The sequence below is a fragment of the Pholis gunnellus genome (assembly GCF_910591455.1).
Source record: "Pholis gunnellus genome assembly, chromosome: 3".
Taxonomy (NCBI): domain Eukaryota; kingdom Metazoa; phylum Chordata; class Actinopteri; order Perciformes; family Pholidae; genus Pholis; species Pholis gunnellus.
In genome coordinates, this window is record NC_136529.1 from 25,072,024 (window position 1) to 25,089,070 (window position 17,047).

The window sequence follows — 17,047 nt, forward strand, 5'->3', positions numbered from 1 at the left end:
TCTTTTTCCTGCCTCAGAAACCACACAGTTATTTATAAATCAAAATGTTTTAATACGTAGAAAAACAACAAGAAAGACGACACACACACACACACACTATACATGATGGATCCTACAGCAAAAAAGAGGACGTGTGATTTCTACCGTGGCGACTTTGAACGCCTCGCGCTCTCTTCTCGTCGGCTCCAGTGAAGTGATCCGGGCTGAGGAGTCTCCCCGTGACGCTGTGCTCTGAGGAAACAGGCTGCACATCAAACAGTCTGTTCTTGTGACGTCAGCCTCTGTGTCTCTTTGTTTGAGCTTCACAAACAGCAGCGATCAGTCCAAACCCCCGACGTCATGTTGTTTGTACGACTGAGAGACCAGACTCCCTGCAGAGGAACACAGACACTATTTACACAATATTCTCCTAAAGATTAACTGTGAATCCTCAATATGAATAATGGTTAAATCTCAAATAACAGCCAGATAGCAGTAGCTAATTAAAGACAAGTGACAAGCGTTGGAAGAAGGTGGACTCACGTGTACTCTTATGTCTCAAGATAAAGTCAGTCAAATGTATGAACGTCTTACTCACCACTCCGCTTTAAACACTTTCTCTTTTTAACGTTTCATTCATTAATTCATTCTAATCATTTCTACTGTTAAGATACTGTTCATAAAACTCAACACTTCCTGCTTTTAATGTGAAAGATCTGTGCAGGAAGTGTTGGTTTCATTGACAGAACGAGATTATAGGAATAGATTAAAGGATTAAAGGAATAGTTCAACATTTTGGGAACTAGACTTTTTCTCTTTTCTGAGATGTTCAGATGGATATCAATCATGTCTGTGTGTTACAGCAGGGAGGTGGAGTCAGGACACGGTTAGCCTAGCTTAGCATAAATGACAAACAACAGCTTCCTGAAGTCTTGTCGTCTAAGTGACGTTGCCAGGTTTGGTACCATCGTGCAGAGACTGGCTTGTATCTGGCAACCTGCGCTATAACGTGCAGCAGGAATGAGTCCTAAAAGCCAGAAATGAGTTTTTTGCACTTCCGGTTCCCTCGTCTTGTTTTGTCCTACAACGTAAAATACTGAAGTAAATACCCCACTAATGGATCCTGAAGCTTTGAAGTGTCTTATAGAAGTGAAGAACACCAGTCCTGTCACGTGACCGTATTGTTTTACTTCTGCCGATTGCATTGACCCTTAAAAAATACATGAAAGTGGTGTTCATTTGTGAAGATTAACAAAACGTGTAAATGAGCTCATTTTGAACTAAAACCCAAAAGAAAAATCCCTTTTTTTTACACTGCACAAAAGCAGAGTCGAGACCTTCAGCACGACTCCAACAGAACCTCAAACTCTTCATTCTGTGTAACGGATTCATATCGATCTTCTTGTCTCACTTTCAGAAAGAAAGCAAAGAAGAGGATTTTCAAAAAATGTGGAACTATTCCTTTAAGAATAATTTACATTACATGTTTGTGTTGCTGTCTTCAAGTGGCTTCACTGATATAATAATGTTGTGAATGTAAAACGTAACGCCGTAACTAAACATCGAATCTGATACGATTACAGTTGATTAACGTGTATTTGTTCATTTGAAGCTGAGACAGACCAGTGTTGATCTTAATATTAATAATGTAGTCCTGTTCATAAAAACCTATTCATCTTCTATACTTGACTATATGCTGCACATATATATACTGCACATAGGATGAGTACACACACACACACACACACACACGACAAGCCCAGGGAGCGAGGTGGGAGTGGGAGCAGGAGGGTCAAAGGCCAAGCAGGAAGTGGATGTAGACTAGCCAGCTAGCCCGCGGTGGGAAACAAGCTTCACCACGTCAACACCCGTCTGCCAACTACAGTCCAACTTCACCAAAGTTTTAAAAACGATGAGGAGTGAGTCAGAGCGAGGCTGAGGTCAGCAGAGGTCATAAAGCCACAGTCTGAGGATCCTCATCACAGTCAGAAGACGATGTTTCTAGTGTTCTGATTGTATTTGTCTCGTTTGATATTTGAGGAGACACGTCCTGCACGTCTGACGAAGACATTTTGTAAAGCCGCCTGCAGAGTTTCAGTCTCACTCTTTGAGCCCAAAAGCTGAACTGTAAGCTATAATTTGAGCATGACAAAGGAACTAGAAGAAACATCTGCCCGGTTTCTATCACTGTAATTAAGTAACTTCCCAGGATGGAATGTATCTCCGGCCGTGCGGGCGTCTTCTCTATCGCTGTATCTGAGCTGGTGTCTTTGTTTGAGTACACACACAGTAGCCTTCAGCACACAAACACACTGGACAAAGTAAAGGGTTCACACAAGGTCGATTTCAGGGAGAATTCAAAGTATTACTAAATAAATCAAATCGTCTCAGCGACTGCAGGGCGTCTGCTTCCAGGGAAAAAGAAGAAATAAAACGAAATAGTGGAAAACATAACATTTATCTTGTAGATCGTACGATAGAGAACAAATGTATTCATCGTTACTTTCTCTTCAACATGACGAGGAAATCAAAACCAGTATTTAATAATAAAAAACAATCTAAACTATGAGAATATAATATTGTAGCTCCATACCACCGATCCCTGTCACCACATCGTGTAGCTCATCGTTTCCTCGTTACACAACACAGGAACTGTCCTCTCGTGAAACAAAACAGTCAAAGATGTTCATCGTTGTGTTTCTGAAGAATGAGCTCCGGACTAATAACAGGACTGGATGCCGGTTAATGAAACACGGGTCTGATACTCGGTGCCGATTGTGTGTTCTGGCCTCCAGACTGTGGCTTTACGTCATGCAGGTCTGCATCAGTGAGCTGTGGTTGGTTGGGGGTGGGGGGGTGGTGGGGGGGTTGGTGTTGGGTGGAAGCAGTACAGGGAGACAGGCTGGTGAGGTGTCAGTCAGACGGAGCAGAGCTCACAGACCGAGCAGCAGCAGCAGCAGCAGCAGCAGCAGCAGCGTGGCCGGTGGCATTCTTACCTGAGGCCAGGCCCCCCTCTGCCCTGCCCTTCATCCCTCCTCCTCCTCCTCCTCCTCCTCCTCCTCCTCCTCCTCCTCCTCCTCCTCCTCCTCCTGGGCCAGAGCTGCCCAGGGCCTCCGTGGGGAAGGAGGGCCGTTCGCCCCTGTAGGGCTTGGGCCTGAAGGCGAAGTCTTTGTCTTTACCTTTGGAGCCTTTGGGCCGGCCGGCTGTCTTCTTCTTGGACTTGCCGTCCCCCTTCACTCCCAGTAGAGGGTGCACCTCTGAGGGGAGGGAACAAACAATCTGATTAGGATTTGTTTCTGGATGTTGGATGAATTCTGTACAGTAATATTGGCAACACATCGCTGTTTGTTTTGTATCTTTGGGGGAGAACGTTCTCATTTTATTTTTTATACAGAAAACTGTGTGAAGAGACGGCATGTTGGTGGAAGAACAAACTACGGTGGTAGTTTGGTGAAAGAGAGAAACCTGAAGGTTTACGGTTGAATATAGAGAATATGTGTAAGAAGCTTATTTTCTGCAATAATCAAAAAGAAAAACATTGGCTATTTGTCAAGGGAACCAGTGTGATGCTAACTTCAGTACACCACGTCTGCAGCACTTTATTGCATCTCCTGTGTGTATTAGTTGTTGCGTTGCTCTCTCACCGTCACTGGGCACCCCCTGCAGCTCGATGGTGGTGGTGCGAGCCTTCTTCTTGGCCGGGCCTCCTTCAGACGAAGGCTGCCGCTGCTTCTTGTCGCCACCGGTCAACGCATCCTCTGGGGCAGCGGTCTGGACCGAGGAGTCCGGCGGGGGGCCGAAGGGGTTTTCCTCTGGATCCTCCACCTCGGGGGCGATGGGCAGGTACAGCAGCGCCTTGTAGTCCTCCAGCTCCTCATCGCTGCACGACACAAGAACACAGACAAGAACACAATCAGCACCAGGTTTCAGTTATCACACTTGAGACGAAGAGGTTTTGATGACGCAGGGTTTAGATCAGGGTGACGTGGTGCAGTAATCTGGATCGTTTCTCACCTGCTGCAAAAAGCAACTATGGGGTCAACGGTGCAGACGTCCACCTCCTCATCCTCTGCAGCGTCGGCACCTGTAACACGAGAACCAGTTAAACCAGTGAGACCAGTACGTCTGACATGAAACCAGTGATGTCACATTCTCATGGGGTAAATGCAGATGTTTTAGGTTTAACAGGAAAGTGTGGCTACAACTAAATGTATCTTAACCCTAACCAGGTGAAAGCCAAATGTTTTCCCAAAGATTTTATTTGTATTAGTTTTGCAGAGATGTTTCACCCCCATCCACGGGTTTATTTAATGTTTGACGCTGTGAGTAACTCTTCAAATTCCTCTGTGCATTGCATTGTGGGACAGAATAAAACCCCGCGTGTGTTCTCTACCTGTCTGCTCGGGTTCACTCTTGTCTTCGTCCTCGATGTCGAACTCGGACTCTCGCTCCTCATACTCCACGTTCTCGTCCAGCTCTTTGAAGTCCGGAGCGAAGGCGCTCCAGTTTTCCTGCAGACAAAACCAAATCAGTCGCACGTCGATCACACCGTCACACAGTTTTTACATCTTATATTCTGAGGGTCAGAGACAGCAGAGTATAATCCGTCTGTGACAAAGTTCATTCATGTACATCCAGCCTTTATTGTCTACACACCACTTGGTTCTGAGCCCAGATGGACACCACTCCGCTGGAGATGGAGGCGATAATCGGACGGACAGGATGCCACTGGAAGGAGGTCAAAGGTGAGATTTGGGTAAACAATCCGATTGTAAACAACACAGCGTCTCAATATAACTGAAAATACAAAGTTGTGAAGTGATGCGTCATTGTTTAAATCTCTACGCAGTTTATTCTACATATGTTACATCCTTACAGCCACATCCAGCAGCAGCTCTCCTCTGGTTCCGTGGAGGATCTTCACCAGGTTGCCGATGCTCTTTTCCCAGATGTAGAGGGCGTGCTGCCTGGCTGAACCGGCCACGATGTACTCGCCGTCGCCAGAGAAACAGCAGCGCTTCCACGGAGTCCTGAACACAGAAAACACGGGAAAGAGGACATGAACGAAAGGAGATCAGAGGAAAAGACACAACGCTACGGAATGTAACACAACAGCACGACATCTTTTTCTCGGACCATTTTTCACACAAACAGCTGACAACCTCCGCTTCTGCCGAGTGAAGCCGATGCGGAAGTGTCTTTAAGCTGCATTCTCTCTAATGTCCACCAGGGGGCGACTCCTCTGGTTGTATAGAAGTCTATGAGAAAATGACTCTACTTCTCTCTTGATTTATTACCTCAGTAAACATTGTAAACATGAGTTTATGGTCTCAATCTCTAGTTTCAAGTCTTCTTCAATACAGCATGATGTTCATTTAGTAAATTATGATCCATTTAGTGTCAAATAGACCATAAAGCAGGGTACGCTTTAGGGCGGGCGCTGCTGCTACCAGAGCCGTGTACGGCGTTCCAAATATGGTCACTTCTGTTCATTGGTTGCAACATGATGATGGCCAGAATCCAAGATCGCAATGACGAAATCGCCGAACTCAAGGCTTCAAAACATCAGTCCACAAACCAACGTGTGACGTCATGATGACTACGTCCACTTCTTACATACAGTCTACGGTCAGACTGAAAGAAAGCTCTGCAACTCTACCGCTGCAGTTTCCTCACATAAGTCAACATACCTGTTTACCAGGTCCTGTAGTTTCTGCATGGGCTCAGGCTCACCGTCTCGGCCACAGGTCAGTATCTCCCGGCCATCGTACACCCTGATGATCCGGTCTGCTGTGTTTATGAGGAAGCAACTGCAGAAAACAGGACAGGTGAACCAAAAAAAGAGTGAGGGGAGGGGGAAAGAAAGCACAGGAAGAGCTTTGCTGTCACAGCTGGGGCTTTAAACGTGAGTGCTGTCTTCTGTGGATCATGTGTACATACTGTAATATGGATCTGTGCTTCAATCAACACGGAATCAGTTAGATTGTGTCACAGAGCGAGAAGACTGGACTAGAGCCTACGGGTGTCGCTTTATCTTGATCAAGCGATCAAGCATATAGTGAATGCTCAGAGCGTCCTCTGCTGGATCACAAGGGACACTACCTCAAACCATCTGCACCGCTTACAGACGGTACATTTTGAATGTGAACAGGTCACAACATTTTCATCCATAAAGGGTCTCGATACCGTAAGACTTCCTGTTGCCGCTCACCTGCCCTTGCGTGCAAATTCAATTGATTTGATGGCAGTGGTGTTGCTGGTGCCAGTTGTCACTCTGAAGGAAGCCACCAGCTCCTGAGTGTTTGTGTTCAACACCAGAATCTGCAAAACAAAAGAGAGAGAGAGAGAGAGAGGGAGACATGTGTGAGTGAAGTGGAGAGATATTCACACGTTTTGGTATTCATTTAACCTTCATTTCATCTGATAATAATGCAGGTGAAAGTAGATGCAGTCTGTTATCTGTTTATATTCTGTCTCTGGACATTTTCTAATTTTAGATCTACAACTTAAAGCGCTTGGCTTTTTCCCTTCTATAAAATTCATATTTACCTTTTCCTGTCTAGAAATACAGTCATGTGACTGAAAGGTTCGCTGTGAATGAAGTATTGTCTCACCTTTCCTTTGGCGTTGCCAGTGTAGATGTACTCCCCCCGCCTGTCAAAGGCCGCCACCACATTCAGGTCCGAGTCGTCGTCAACGGGCAGGACGACGTGTTTGGAGTCTGACAGAGTGAGCAGCACCGGGGCCGACTTCATGGGACACACCAGCACCTTGTCCCTGAATCACAAACATCATTTCTTGTAAGTACAAAATAGCTAAGTGTGTATAGTAACTTAACCGACAACTGATTAAAAAAGGTAAATTAAACTGTCCAAATCACGTGATGTCGAACTCATCAGATGATGTAACGGACAGGCCGGCGCTCTCGGGTCACTCACATGTCTCTGGGGTGGCACTGCAGCTTCAGGATCGGTGACGGGAAGCGGAACCTCTGGTCACAGTCTCCCGTCAGGACGTCCCACTGAGAGACAATGTTGTCTGTGGAGGCACTCACCAGCTTGTGACCGTCACGACTCCAGCTGCACACACACACAAATATATATAAATACACCATTCGTCCTTAAAATGTTATTGGACATGACGTGTGCATGTAGTTTAGGATGAAGCAGGAGAAAGGTGGATGTGTCTGAGTGTATCTGTGTGTCTCACCATAAAGAGCAGACCGGGTGGATGTGTGCGCTGATGATTTTGGCGATGCCCCGCGTGAGGAAGTCCCAGATGACGATGCGTCCGTCGTTGCAGCCCACGGCCAGCAGGGTGCCCCAGCGGTTGAAGGTGCAGGTGAGGGCCATACTGATACAGTCCAGAGTGCCATCTGCCTCCTAAAAACACACACACAACAGCCAGAGAGTTTGCATCAGCCCGGGAGCTTCACATATGATTGTATAACTTGATGAAGAGCTGGTGGCTTACCTCTGGATAGTTCTGCCCGAATGACTCTATGAGAGAAATATCAAAGATGCAGTGATGAGCAACATTCAACGCGACAAAGTAACATTCATACAGGATGTACAGGGTGGACTTAAGGGCCAGTCGACTCAGAAACACAACCTCCCACTAGTTCAATCCTCTAACATGGTACTGATATTCTGTGTGGTGCGGCAGAGTGCATGGAATAGCAGTAGAGTCAAGGATTTATTCATTTCTAATCTGAGATTAAAGTCAAATATTCATTTCAAACACATCAGGAAATAAGATCGAGTACGTTCAACACTTCAACTATAAACTTTAAACAATTGAGTAGAATATTCACCAGAAAGAAGCAGGAAATTATCCATGAGTAAAGTGAGAGAAATCCTGACGTTTAATCCAAAGTCTGAGCCAGTAATTCATAAGAAAGAACTGTGTGGACATTTACAAGGAAAAGAAAACATTTACTTATTTTTACATGAAAGAATTCCCCAACAAATAGGCTGAAGCAGCAAATTTACAAGATATCGTGTCCTTCAGATATTCTGATATTTGTTCTCCAACAAACTTTAATTACCTATAAATTCAGGTTTTTTCAACACTTAGAGAAATTAAACATAGTATTTCTCTGTTGATTCCCTTTTCTTTCCATGTTTACAGATGAGAGACCGGTACTAGACATCGTACTAACAGTCTTATTTCGGTATGAAATCAATCCTCACATGTGTAACTAAGTAACTACTTGGACTTGTCAAAACTAGACTAGTTTAAAAAGTATTATTCTGTTTCTGACTCAGAAATCAGATTGATCTCACTGCTTTTCCTCCATCCAGATCATAACAAACCAGCTGTAGATAAAAACAAAAACATTTTAGACACGTCAAACCTGGACTACATTAGCATACAAGTTATTATTAGTTAAACAATTATTAGGCGTGAGATTTATTTAAGACTTCATTATTTTTATGGAAACTTTCCATTTCCATGTTTTTCTTTAATCCATTTTGCATCGTTACTTTCTTTCCATCATCATGTTCCTGAATATAAACAGTTACTCGCTGTCATGTCGACCAGCTGTGTGTTGATTTTATCACCACATCAACCTAAAATAACGGCACGAGCTTCGTAGCCTCGGTGTAATAAATATGATGAAAATAATAACACGACGTGAAGTAACGGTCTGTAGTTCCTCGTGAGTTCACATTTAATTCAATTAACGCTGCAATGAGAGACAATGTATGAAGCTAACGTTAGCCGAACAGCTAAGTCTGCTATTATTATTATTTTAACATAAGTTTAAAAGTTACATACACACTCAGACAGATACGTTAGAAACAAATCTAACGGAATTTAGCAGTGTGGATCTACTAATAAATGTATTTTTATTTATTTTATTTAACTCCTTGTTTCGGTTGATGGTAGCATGCTAGGCTAACGTACAATGCTAACCACAACAAGTACACAGTGTTAGCATGTTAGCATGTTCTATGTGAGAAAAGTCAGGTTCGTTGAGAACAAAGACAAATTAATTATAATTACCGAGCAGCTCTAGATTCATTGTTGGACGACTGGCGACTCAACGACTTGATTTCGCAGATTTCTCAGTAGTTTTCACTCGTATTTACTTCTGCTTCATGTACCGGGCAGACTGGCGCCGAGCCTCCAGTGAGGACCCCAAACAAGGCGTCCTACAATATGCCTGAACAAAAATAAAAACGACGTTATGATATAATAATACAAAGTACATTTTCCTAAGTATTGTACTTTTTACAGTTTTTAGGTACTTGTAGTTTATTTGATTATTTCGATTTCATGCTAGTTTAAAATATAAATTAACAAATATATTAGGTGTGATAAAGGTAGGAATCAACGTTCTTAGAAATGCTCATTATGTTCCCTCTAGATTTAAATTTATTTTATGTCGCTGTAATTTAGTATATCCACATTGCTTTTATCTTTGTCCATTTTAATTTAATAATTTATTTATACTATTATTATTAACCACATTAATGCATCAATAATTTTAATCCAATATTACATTTTCTGAAATTAGCCATTTCCTACGTACTTTTACTTTGAGTATTTTATAGAAATTATGATGCAGGAGAGTATTTTTACACTGTGGTTTGCTACTTGTACTAAAGTAAAACATTTGAAAACGTCTTCCTCCACTGGTGTGAATAGTGTGTTATACCTTTACAAAACCTAAATAATGTATAAATACAGTTTCTCTCAAGTAAACTACTAAACTCCTATAACTCCATTTCTTTAAGACTGAATTCTACAGTCTATTTTATTATTTCTTTCTATTTTTTTCTATTTGATTCTATTTGATTCATTGTATTTTATTGAATTTTATTCTATTCATTGAATTGTATTGAATTTTATTGAATTTTATTTTATTCGTTCTATTTTATTGTATTGTATTGTATTTTATTCTATTGTATTCTATTGTATTCTCTTCTATTGTATTTTACTCTATTTTATTCTATTCTATAGTGAATGTGTGTTACTGCCAACATCACTGCAGCACTTGACCCTTGACTATTTCTATTATCTTTAACTTTATGGTCCGGTCTATATGTGACTCAATACAGGCCTGTGTGGTGTGTGTGTGTGAGTGTGTGTGTGTGTGTGTGTGTGTGTGTGTGTGTGTGTGTGTGTGTGTGTGTGTGTGTGTGTGTGTGTGTGTGTGTGTGTGTGTGTGTGTGTGCAGCACATGCCACTTTACACGTGAGTCCCCCTTGCCATCTCCATCGTACGTCAGAAACATTAATGTCACATAGTACAGTGTGTGCTGGTGATGCAGTGTCCGGAGCTGGATCCGGAGCTGGATCCGGACCTGGATCCGGAGCTAAATCCGGAGCTGGGTCCGGAGCTGGAACCGGAGCTGAAGCTGCATCAACCGCCCTCACGCAACTTCCGGTTTTCACAATAACGGCCCAAAACAAATTAGCTTGAGGTTATGACAGGGGTGGCCAACCAGTCAGAGACCAAGAGCCACATTTTTTACTGTGTTACCGCAAAGAGCCACATCATACACATGGGCACACATGAACATCACCCTATCCCTTCCTCACACACACACATACCTTTGCTCAGCCAGATTTATTGTAAATGTCACACACCAATATGATAATGACAGAAATTGACTCCTAAGACCACAGGCCAGTCATTTTCAACAATGAACATTGTGTACACTGTCTCACACAGACAAACTCTCAGTTCAACTAAGTCCACAAACAAAAATATAATAATTTACAATAGTGTTTTTCTTTTACTATGCATGTTACTTAGTGGGACTTCTGGCATTCCTTGCCTTGAACAATCCTCTTCAAATCTGGCTTGTATTCCGTTGTTGCCACTCGAAGCAATTCTTTCACATGGGTGTCAGTCAGAACAGATCGATGCTTTGATTTCACGTGTTTCAGGGTAGAAAACACAGACTCGCAGACGTATGTTGACCCAAACATTGACAGTATCTTAAGTGCAGCCCGTTTGACATTGGGGTATTTTTTCATTGGCACACTTTTCCAGAACTCAATGGTCCCTTCCCTTAAAGCAGGTTTGAGTTGGTCCTCCTCACAAAGATCGATCATCTCCAACTCAGCCGCATCCTCATCTGTGACTAGCGGGGCTTTCAAACAGTCCGTCTCGGCGTTAAATGGGTCGACGAGGAACGTAATCTGTGGCCGCACATGCGCGTTTGACGAAAATACCGTATTTAACTCAAGCGAAGCGAACACGAACATTAAAAAAACACAAATACAAACTTCGATATGAACGTAAGAGCCGCATGAAACCGGGCAAAGAGCCGCATGCGGCTCGCGAGCCGCGGGTTGGCCACCCCTGGGTTATGAAAACAGCCAGAGTGGCATCCTTTACTGTGGAATCAAACAGCAGCCATTGATTGAAAACTTCCACTTTATTGGCAGAAGAGTCTTGTAGTCTCAAGATGTGTCAGTTTTCATTTTTAAGAAGATTTGTTCAACGTGTATTTATATGTCTCCAAAACTAGGCAACCCTCACCAAAACAAAACACCATAAATAGCACTGACGGGAAGAGGGGAAAATATACATTTTAATTTAAAGGGTGAACTGTCCCTTTAAATTGCATTTTAAATATAACTTTACAGTGTTGAATTATTACTTTTACCTGAATACTTCTTCCACCTCTAACACTCACTCTATCACCTTGAAGTAGTCCACCTCATCACTGAGAAGAGCTTTAATTTGAAGGGGCCGAACGGAAGTCCCGTGCGTTGTTGTGTGTGTACTTTGACAGTGTGTGTGCGTGTGTGTGTATATATGTGTGTGTCTATTGAAGGCGCCACGTCGGCAGAACCAGCAAAGAGAGCTGAAAAAAGAGCTGCGTAGCTCCGGGTGTGTGTGAGAGAGGAGAAGTTAGAAAAGCAGCGCGTTCATTTTGACTTTAATTCAGTTTTTAACGCGATAACACCGCGAAAAACCAACGAAGAAGAAGAAGACGGCATTAACAGTCAGAGCAGCAGGTTTCCACTCACAGAGAGAAAACAGTGTTTCAAGGCAGAGTTCAGGTTTAGGAAGCTGAAACAGAAGCTGTCTCAAGTTTCTCTGCCAGGTGTGTTTGAGGCAGAAGCACTGTGAACAATGGTGAAGGTAAGAACCAACCAGCATCCTTATTAATGTTAGAATAAGTAGAAATGTGCTTCATAGACTGTGAGTGAGTGTGAGTGTGAGTGTGAGTGTGTGTGTGTGGTGGGGTTTTGTTTTAACAGCATGGCTGTGTGACCAGTTCTTCAGCTGCAGGCTGCTCGAGTGATGATGTGGAGTTTTGAATATGGTTTTATACATGTTATGAGGTGGATCCTCTTCAGTGAAACGTGGCCTCTTCCTCTCTGAGAACAGTATCTGTGCAGCAGCTTTTAAATGAGGCGTCACAGCTTCCTGTGAATGTTGCTCAAACTCTCATGCAGCAAATCCTCATTTAATTAAACTAAAACACACACACGCACACATTTTCTGACATAAGTTTTTATGAGAGCTGGATCTATAGGCCTCTTTCTGTGGGTCACAAGAAGAACAAACATGGGGGTGGGGTGGTGGTTTATATTAAAGGAAACATGTACATGTACATGTGACATGTACATTGATTTGAAGCCTCTACGTGTCGTTTCATAATCGAAGCGTCACAGTTCAGCTGCAGCTCCTCTCCTGTAATCAGAAGGAGGCCTCATATGAAGGGTCACAGCTCATAAAGGGTTAAGACCACTGGGGTCTGATGCTGTCTGTAAAACTATTTATTATACTTTATCTATTTATATTCTATCAACCGAAACATAAAACATGAGCAAAAAGGCCAAATTGTGTCGTGATTCCACCTTCAGTGGCTTATGAACACAGATGTGTAAACTGAGTCACATTAAACATTGTATTCATATGTGTTAAGTATGTCAGATATTTAAATATGACTCCAGCCGGTTAGACAGGTTTGTTTTATCAGTCATGCAGTTGAAATAGATTGTCTCGCACTGAATGACTGGGTTTGACATAGTTTTCTCTTTCATATAATATGAATATACGACTTCAATTCAGAGTCAATGGATTCCTGTGAGCAGGTTTACAGTCTGTAGTTCATGTTTAGGACTGGATTAAAATGTTTGTATTCAGACTGTACATACATTTACTAAAGTGGCCTCCAATAAGTCATCAGGACTTTACTGCTCAGCTAACCGCTAACATTAACTAGCTCTCATGATGATTTCAATAAAGATTTTTTTTGTTTTGATTTTCTTGTGACGTCCCTCCTACAGATTGTCAGAGTGATGCTAGTATGAGTCAAGCTACAAAAACGCTGGATCCTACATTTCCCACAATGCAGCTGGACAACATCTTTCACTAGACCCTTAATGCCAATAAACACCCAACGTCTTCCAAACTCCACACCTCCCAGTTTATGAGACGGGCTTTATTAGAAATTAAACTTTCGTGAGTTTAAAGATGAGACTAACCTGATGACATCACTCTGACATCATCAGGTTCCATCACTCCCTTTTAAATGATGTTAAATATATGCAATACAGGCTTAAATTTACACAGTTGTGATTGAAATATCTGATCAAAGAAGAGGTCAACAAGATTATGAAGATGCTGTACGTCTGTCACATATCTAAGTGTTACGGTTTGATACACCGGCATGTACTGAATGTATTAAAAGTAGAGAAATGGTGTGAAAGTTGTCATATATTCGGAGTAAAGAGAGTTTGTGTTTTTTCTGTTTTGCAGAATGTGAACAGCGTTATCGTGGAACCTCAGCCTGGGACCAGCATGGCCCCGGACGAAGCTGAACCCGTCGACAGCGAGCCCACAGAGGGTAAGCAGCGAGCTCCCAAAGGGTGTGGCTAAACGCTGGAACACCAGCGGGGAATATGGTGCAATCCGTGCTCACACGTTGCTGCTGCTATTTCAGAAAGTGTTGGTTTTGCCAGGGGAGTTAGTCTGTTTGTGTAACAGCTGCTATTTGTGTCGCCGAGACACTTTGCACCAGTTTAGTCTCCAGCTGCTCTCGGTAAACATCACTGTCGTTAGCGTTGTTCTGTTGTCGGTGTCTTCTGATGACTAATTAATAGAGAGGTTGTTAAGAAAGAGATGTTAAAGTGCCAATAACACTCCAAAATATATAAATAAACTGGTCCAGACTGAAGTATTACATGGATTGTTATGAAATATGATACATTCATGGTTCCCAGAGGATGAATCCTAAAAGCACAAGTATTTCATGTCAATTACTTTTGTTTATGTCCAAATAGCTGCAGAACTACAGACATTTCCCATCAGCCTCTGCTGTACTTTGTGGTTTTGGTGCTAATTCATTTGCAAATGTTAACGCGCTAAACTAGGACGGTGAGCAGGGGAAACAGAACATTATACCGGCTAAACATTAGCATGTTAGCATGTTGGCACAAGGAAACGCTGTGCCTCAGTTCTTGCAAGAGTCTTGTTAAACTCAACGTGTGGGTTCAGTGGGTCGGTCTTAATCCGGAGTTTACACCAGATGCGAGACAGCAGTGTCTCCTTCTGGGTCAGGCGCAGAGCTGCTTCTCTCTGGGAGCCGACGCCATCACCACGCTGCTGGAGGGAAGGGAGGCAACGGGAGAACCAGAACCAGGACTGAGAGGGGCTCCCTGTCAGACCTCTGCTGCTGTAAAATGAGAGGTTTACTTCAGGGAGTCTGGTGCTTGGAAACACTACCGCTTTTGTCCGCAGGGACCAACAAAACGGCACCATATGAAAGGATCCTTGTAGTAACTTTAAGCAGGACTGTCCAGGAACTAAACAGCATAGGTTTATTTGTAGGTGAATTGTAGAAAACTGGATGTTGATGCTTCGCGTATGTTTGATTTTTCGTTCACAGATCCCGGTAAGGACCACGTGGTGCCTGCTCCCGGCATTATGTGGCGCGTGGGCGGCGGCCTCTTCAACGTCACCAAGGGGGTCGTGGGCGCCGCGGTGGGCGGGGTGGCCTGGGTGGGCGGCAAGGGCCTGGAGATCACCAAGTCGGCCGTGACCACGGTGCCCTCCATGGGGGTGGGGCTGGTGAAGGGCGGGGTGGCGGCCGTGGCCGGCGGCGTCTCCTCGGTGGGCTCGACGGTCGCCAGCAAAGTCTCGTTCACCTCCAAGAGGAAAGACAAGGCCGAGTGAAGAAGAAGAAGAAGATGATGATGATGATGATGATGATGATGATGATGATGATGGACCAACAAGGAGAGGCTGCCAGCTGATCTCTGTCTGCCAATCAAACTCCACAGTGCCTTCTGATGCTTATTCCCGGTCTCGTCACCGTTCAGAGATCCAGACTTTTAATGCAAACACACTACGCTCAGCCGCCGGAAGATTCAGTAATACTACGACATCATGGCAACGAAGAATCTCCAGAATGCTGAGTCACTGAAACGCTTCTTCGTCATCTGACTTGGGGAGGATTTGTGCGTCTGGAAGTGATCAGGCAGGGTCACATGAACCGGGATAAATATTTCTATCTGTTTACAATCCAGACTGAGGCTCTCCTCTTTTTCTCCTCTTCAGTCTTTTCCAAACCTTCACACATTAAGTGACATGTTTCCGAATTAAACGTGCTGTTTTAACTTCAAGGTATCGAAGTGCTATTGACATGTGTGTTGAGAATAAAATGCAAATGTTTCAGCGTTTTTGAGCGGCGGGATCAGCAACATTGTTCAGTCTACTGACCTACTTTAGACCTGTGGATGAGCCTCGGGGCGTTTCCTTCACCCAGCAGCCTCGGATCTGTGTGTCGGAACACTTCTCTGAGATGTCTGGAGACACAATCACAAATACTGGGCTCAGCTCTTTCTCCACAGCTATTATATTATTATTATTATTATTATTGTTAAAGTGTTTTGTTTTCGGTATGTGTGAAACGTCAAAATGCCGTGCTGGACCTTTTTTAAAGAATGTTTTCTTTTTGTTTTCTAAAGATTTAAAGAAACATTGAGCAGCATTTGATTCATTGACGGTTGTTTTCAGAGGAAAAGTTCCCGATGTTGTCTGAACTGCTCGGTGACGATGAACACTGTGCTGCGGCGCAGGCAACACTCGTCAACGTGTATATGCAATATCAGCATTTCAATGCAACCTTTGGACTGAATGGGAGCTGTTGCTGGTGGGACTAAACTATGTGAATTGTCTTGTTTTGTGTTTTTTGTTTCCCCCAATATATCAATAAAGTAGTTTTGAAGTTTAAAGACGTCCGTGTGAAGTTTTCTGGTAATCAAACAAAAGTTATGTGAAGTCGAACAAACGCGAGTTTATCTTAAAACAATTGCAAATATGATTTTAGTGTCTTATTTTAAATCAAACATTGTTTACAAGCTTCTTTGCATCATATGTTGACAGTTTGTCTTTGTGTCGTTGTGTAACTGTTGTAAGTTATCGGTGCTCTCTGAATGTGTAAATGGGCATCCTTAAAGTCTAAAATACATTTTATTATCATGTTGAGTTAAATTCAGCAGTGTTTACATCTGTTTCCCGGCTTCTCGTCGTCTTCTTCACTGCTTTTGAGATTTCTGTGCTTTGTAAGTTACTGTCACCAACTGTCGATCAGAAGAAGAAGAAGAGTACAAATGGCGGCAAGAATGAAACATAACTTGTAAAGATATTGCTCCATGGTGTACTACTACTGGCAAAACCAAAAGAAGAAATACCTCCGGGTGCCTGTAATAATTAATTATGCAATAATTGTTTTTCCTTTTTACTCAAAAATAAGAGGCACAGTCCTCTTATTTTTACGTTGTGCTCAGATGAGATTAATTTCTCTCTCAGGTCTCTACGATGAAGATGAAGCTGCAGCCGGTTACCGGTGTTTCACCGTATTCAGTGACCAACATGAAGGGAGCGCTGGTTCATGAATGTTACTTTGATTGACACTATTAACGTTATTTCAGTATTTTAATGACGAGTGAAAGAAAAGCCGAGTACCAAATGATATTTAGATATTTAGCCGCTACATATTTGTGTTCATCTTCCAGGTATGTTTCATTCTGCTGAGCCTCTTTTGACGCCTGATAGATTATTTTTGGTGTGATTCTGTCTTTTAAAGAAT

General features: G+C 43.0%; 2 protein-coding genes across 5 annotated transcripts; one reads left to right on the plus strand and one right to left on the minus strand.

Moving 5' to 3' along the window:
* Positions 1-84: 84 nt before the first annotated feature.
* rbbp5 (retinoblastoma binding protein 5) lies at positions 85-9,116 on the minus strand. 4 transcript variants are annotated; one of them, XM_079157062.1, is made up of 15 exons: positions 8,989-9,108; positions 7,793-7,881; positions 7,453-7,478; positions 7,189-7,361; positions 6,918-7,058; positions 6,594-6,756; positions 6,191-6,300; positions 5,670-5,789; positions 4,856-5,009; positions 4,636-4,707; positions 4,373-4,490; positions 3,994-4,063; positions 3,624-3,859; positions 3,159-3,236; positions 85-371 (listed from the first exon to the last, which is right to left on the minus strand). In XM_079157062.1, the coding sequence occupies exons 2-15, from the start codon at positions 7,815-7,817 to the stop codon at positions 319-321; spliced, it is 1,539 nt and encodes a 512-aa protein (XP_079013188.1). In that variant the 5' UTR covers positions 7,818-7,881; positions 8,989-9,108; the 3' UTR covers positions 85-318. The 4 variants fall into 4 exon arrangements, with proteins under 4 accessions (XP_079013188.1, XP_079013187.1, XP_079013185.1 ...); XM_079157061.1 differs by having other exon boundaries at positions 2,976-3,236; XM_079157059.1 differs by lacking the exon at positions 85-371 and having other exon boundaries at positions 379-3,236.
* Positions 9,117-11,760: 2,644 nt separating this feature from the next.
* Positions 11,761-16,184, plus strand: LOC306694299 (transmembrane protein 263). Its single transcript, XM_079157082.1, has 3 exons — positions 11,761-12,087; positions 13,714-13,801; positions 14,843-16,184. Exons 1-3 carry the CDS (start codon positions 12,079-12,081, stop codon positions 15,127-15,129), a joined length of 384 nt encoding a protein of 127 aa, XP_079013208.1. The 5' UTR covers positions 11,761-12,078; the 3' UTR covers positions 15,130-16,184.
* Positions 16,185-17,047: the final 863 nt, after the last annotated feature.

What these genes read in the sequence shown, in the direction of transcription:
- LOC306694299 (XM_079157082.1), top strand. An exon ending in CGACAGCGAGCCCACAGAGG is followed by an intron (nt 13,802 to 14,842) that starts GTAAGCAGCGAG and finishes TTTCGTTCACAG; the next exon opens with ATCCCGGTAAGGACCACGTG.
- rbbp5 (XM_079157059.1), bottom strand. Translation starts at nt 7,817, where the DNA reads ATGGATAATTTCCTGCTTCTTTCTG. An exon ending in CTGGCAACGCCAAAGGAAAG is followed by an intron (nt 6,301 to 6,593) that starts GTGAGACAATAC and finishes TTTGTTTTGCAG; the next exon opens with ATTCTGGTGTTGAACACAAA. An exon ending in GCAGGGGGTGCCCAGTGACG is followed by an intron (nt 3,237 to 3,623) that starts GTGAGAGAGCAA and finishes CCCTCCCCTCAG; the next exon opens with AGGTGCACCCTCTACTGGGA.